At 33.8% G+C, this 5275-nt stretch overlaps 1 protein-coding gene across 1 annotated transcript; it reads right to left on the bottom strand.

Moving 5' to 3' along the window:
• Window positions 1-422: 422 nt before the first annotated feature.
• Window positions 423-2267, bottom strand: LOC138347192 (uncharacterized). The gene has a single exon (XM_069294872.1). The coding sequence runs from the start codon at window positions 1793-1795 to the stop codon at window positions 443-445; it is 1353 nt and encodes a 450-aa protein (XP_069150973.1). The 5' UTR covers window positions 1796-2267; the 3' UTR covers window positions 423-442.
• Between the last annotated feature and the right edge of the window lie 3008 nt (window positions 2268-5275).

Here is a 5275-nt window from a genome sequence, read left to right on the forward strand (position 1 = left end):
TTCATACCATGCTCAGACTTGTCAATGCTACAATTGTTCACCTCGAAGTACTGAGTAATAGTTATCAAAGTTCTCCTTCTGCCAAATATGTCCACTAGAACTGATAACAACCAATTACAACCATGATCCTTCTGATTCACAATATAACTCTTCCACATTATCAAATTGAGTTCAGTTATAACTTGCCTTGCAACCACACATTTGTTCAAAAGGAGAAAAAAAACTAATGCATTACTAAGCCATGATATAATTTATGACGTGCAGCCGAACCTACTATCTCTATGACCCCATAAAATGTGTAACAAGCAGAGTGCAGAACCTTAACCTTGTATAATCTCCTTGACACTTTTACCTCCCACACATGTACCATGCCAATGAGAGAAGTGATACAGAGAAGATACAACATTAATGTTTGCTGGAAGTTGGCGATCAAAATATCATTTTATACCAGATAATATTCAGTGAATACCAGTGAATATACAATCAAAGGACGTGTTAATGCATTGCATTTATCGACAATAGAGAACACCTTGAACCAGTTGGACTTTACACATCCTAGTTGTCCGGGATCCCACACTCTACTCATAGAATTTGAATACACAATTAAGAAAAGCATGTCATTATATCCGAACAATAGTAGTTCCTCCACGTACTCTTTATAACGTGTTAGAGCCATAAATCTGAAACCTATTCGCGAATTCCATATACAAAGATCCAGTGCACTTCTAGAAGCGGTTACCATAAGCATAATGAAATTGGCAGTAGGAATAAATGGGAATTGACTCAAAATGCACTGCGTGTTGGAAGTGGAGTCAATACGACATGTGAATATCCTAATGAAACCCTTAAAATCAGCCACAACCATGTGTGAATCATAGCTTGCAGCGTCAAGAAATATGGTAAGCAAACTAGAATCAGGATCAAATGGAAAGCTAAAGCCGAATTGAGCAGATGGGAATCGATACAGCCATAATAGGAGTTTAGCATAATCGAATTCCCTGTAGTAATCAAATATAGATCTTCTGATAAGGTGGGCGTGACTACCAGTCGAAAGCAGACAAGGTGGTGAAAGATGACTATTATCTAACATAATAATGTCATTGTACTCTCCCTCCTGAACTAAAGAAACTGCTTGGAACATTTCATCGAACATATAGGATGCAGGATTTCCTGAATAATATATCACTGGATGTTCGACTTCCGTGCCAATTTTCTTGTCGGGCATTTTAGCGAACACCTTGGATGCATAGCTGCTTAGATCGTCCAAGTCAATTTTGGAGTCCAACAGAGGATCCAAAGTCTCAACGCAACCAATGGAAATCACCGAGAAAGGAAAAGGAATAGAGGTTGAAAAACTACCCGTTGAATTTAACAACTTAGGAAGTACCTTCGATTTAGTCACAGGATGTTCTAACATTGTATGACGGTCCTCATTGTTTAAGCTAAGCTTGTTCAAAGCAGAAATCGTTTCCTGTTCAACAACGTCACACTTATCGGCCAAAGAAGCAGTTAAATCTAGACGTGTTTGAGAGTTAGAGAACTTTTGGGAGCAAGCCGATAAAGTATTCTGCAAGTTATCCAGGTGATGACGCATATGCGTGAGGTTCGCGTCCATTTGTAGCAATAGATCAGTAAGAGAAGGCAAGTCACGTTCTGTAACAATTTGTTGGCGGTAATGGAAGGCCAGTTTATCAGTGAAATGCTTCCAGTCATTCAAATGCTCATTGTGATACAACCAACTAATCCAGGTGAGGGCTTCTCCATAAAAATAAAGGTAAGGAAGAGATAGCCACATATTTTTAGAAAAGCCATAAAAAGTGAAGTAACGCTCTGCCTGAGAAGCCCATACAGTTGGGTCCGAAACACCGCTGAATCGATTCAACACAATTGCTGTTGGGGTATGGTCATCGATGGAGTACGAGCAAGAAAGCACCAATGTAACAAACTCAATAACAAGATCTACTCAATTCAAATTCAAACATCCGATAAATCTATTTCACTAACTCGTAATTAAAATTACAAAAAAATTTAAGAACTAAATAGAAATTGAACAACACAAGTAGAAGAAAGGGGATGAGAAATAGAACTCATACAAAGGGGATGAGAGGGTAGACATTATTTTTTTTTACAATCTTCATAACCCTCTTTTGCTCCTACTATTCTTTATTTGGAAAAGGGAAGAAGGGTCAAAGGGGATTGAGAGGGTAGACATTATTTTTTTTTTACAATCTTCATAGCCCTCTTTTGCTCCTGCTATTCTTTATTGGGAAAAGGGAAGAAGGGTCAAATATGCCCCTAAACTATTTGAAAAGGTTTAGATATACCTTCCGTTTAAAGATTGGTCCATTTATACCCTCGTCGTTCAACTTTTGGTCTACATATGCCCTTATGAGCGTTAGTTGGCCAACTCGGAATATCCAACTCATTTTGTTTTTATTCAAAAATGTCAAATGGATTTTCCACGTCATTTTTATTATTATCACTTGACATTTATATTCAAGTGAAAAGGGTCAAATATGCCCCTAAATTATTCAAAAGGTCTAGATATACCCCCGTTTAAAGTTTGGTTAATTTATACCCTCGCGTTCAAACTTTTGGTCTACATATGCCCTTATGGATGTTAGTTGGTCAATTCGAGATATCCAACTCATTTTACTTTTCTTTAAATGTCAAATGGATTTTCCACATCATTTTTATATATTATTACTTGACATTTATATTAAAAGAGAAAGGGGCCTTTTATGCCCCTAACTATCCGACCTAATTTTAAAATACATATATGACCCGTCTTTTAAGTAATCTATACAACCTGACCCTTTTTTTTAAATACCCTATATGGGTCGGATTAGGGCATAATTGAACCATTTAAATGGCGAACACTATCGTGCTCTGATTGAAACTGCCGAGGAATCAATGACACGACAACTAAAGGAAAAGGAAGTCGAGGTTTGAAAAGCGTTTAGGCGCAACGCAGAGCTGGAGGCGCAAATCTGGCAGGTAAGGGCTAGAGCAGAGGAATTCACCGCAACAACGTTACAGACACAACTGCAAGCTGCAGCAGGCGATGATGATGTAAATAACAAAATAATTCACACATATATGAGTCGGATTAGGGGCATAATTGAACCATTTAAAAGACGGTCGTATATGTGTTTTAAAATTGGGTCGGATAGTTAGGGCATAAGTGACCTCTTTCTCTTTTAATATAAATGTCAAGTAATAATATATATAAATGATGTAAAATCCCATTTGGCATTTAAAGAAAAGTAAATTGAGTTGGATATTTTGAGTTGACCAACTAACACCCATAAGGGCATATGTAGACCAAAAGTTGGACGTGAGGGTATAAATGGACCAAACTTTAAACGGGGTATATCTAGACCTTTCGAATAGTTTAGGGGCATATTTGACCCTTTTCCCTTGAATATAAATGTCAAGGGATGATACATAAAAATGATGTGGAATATCCATTTGGCATTTAAATAAAAGTAAAATGAGTTGGATATTCCGAGTTGGCCAACTAACGTCCAAAAGGGCATATGTAGACCAAAAGTTGGACGGCGAGGATATAAATGGACCAAACTTTAAACGGAGGGTATATCTAAACCTTTTCAAATAGTTTAGGGGCATATTTGACCCTTTTCCCTTGGGAAAATTGTATAAAATAGCAAACTAATAACCTAAATTAAATAGAATAGCTAGAGTTTGATTTAATTGTGCTCCATAGCAAACATTATTTAAAATTTGCCAGGGTCTATCTCCTAGGAATCTCGCTCGCCATTCTCCATTCTCGCTCGCCTCTCTCGCTTTATACACAGAAGTGTATAATTCTGTTTCTGTTTTGTATAAATCGAGAGAAAATTGTATATACACATGCAAAAATGTATATCTTCGTGTTATACACTTAATTATACAATTTACAAATATTTTACTTCAAAAATTGCAGAGGAAAAAGCCAACGAATTTTACAATTGCGAATTATACAATTGCAGTGAAATACAATTTTCTCTAGCTTTATACAACAGAAGTGTATATATTGTGTTCCTGTTTTTGTATAAAGCGAGAAAAACATATATCTTTTTGCTATAAACTTATAATTATGCAATATACATACATTTTAATTCGATTCAACTATATGCAAAGCAAATTATACAATTGCAGCGAAATAGGCCAGCGAATTATACAATTTAGGCCAGCGAATTATACACTTGTATATGTATAGCGAATTATACAGTTTTTATGTTTGCTATGGAGCGCAATCATGCAAAGTTTGCTATATTATACAAATATGAATTTTTTGTTTGCTATATGTGAAAGTTGTCCTTCTTTATTTATCAACGTGGATTCCACACTTAATTCAGTATTGGGCCGCTTTGACAATACTTGCTAGGCCCATTCATAACAATTTATGTGATTTTTCGTTTCGTTTCTCCTTATGAATTTATCTTTTCTTTTAATTCTTGGGTTCTTCATCTCCTTTGGTCTTCTGGCGTTTGCTTTTCAATGTATCTATCTATCTGTTTGAATACATTGACAGGTATGATAAAGTAAAAATAAAATCCTTTCACCATGAAAAATAATAGAAAGAGAATACAGAAAAATAACGGAGAAATTATTGTATTAGTTTCAAATCTACAAATAATGAGAAATATAAGAGAAGTTATTCTATAAGTTTCAAATTTGAAAATTGTAACCGATTAATATTTTGATAAGATTCAATCTTAGTCAAATTCAAATTGTATTAAAAGAAAAACTGATAAAATTATTATTTTTTTAAAAAAGCTGGCATAACCGTCAAAATTAGTAAGAAGCATTTTCTTTGGATTATTTTTTCTACTTCTATTCTAATGATTTGAATTTGTAGTTAAACTTAAATTTTATTAAAAGAAAATCTTGATAAAGTTGTTATATATATATATATATATATATATATATATATATATATATATATATATATATATATATTATACTGGCAAAACTGCCAGAAAACTTTTCTTTTGCTGGACTTTTCATTCTCTTGTTATATTCACAATGCTTTGAATTAGAAATTACTGGAGTAATCAGTAACTAATATAATTAATAATGAGTTAATTATTTTCTTTAATATAAAAAAGGAGTTTTTTTAATTTTTAATTTTTTAATCACTTTAATACAGATCAGTTACATCATCCTATTTAATATTTATTTTATTATTTTAAATTTTGAAAATTTGTAGTGGTGACATGTAGGTGCTATCATCTCACATATTATATAAATATAGATTAATTTTTGGACA

Source organism: Solanum lycopersicum, chromosome 3, assembly GCF_036512215.1.
Source record: "Solanum lycopersicum chromosome 3, SLM_r2.1".
In the NCBI taxonomy this organism is placed as follows: domain Eukaryota; kingdom Viridiplantae; phylum Streptophyta; class Magnoliopsida; order Solanales; family Solanaceae; genus Solanum; species Solanum lycopersicum.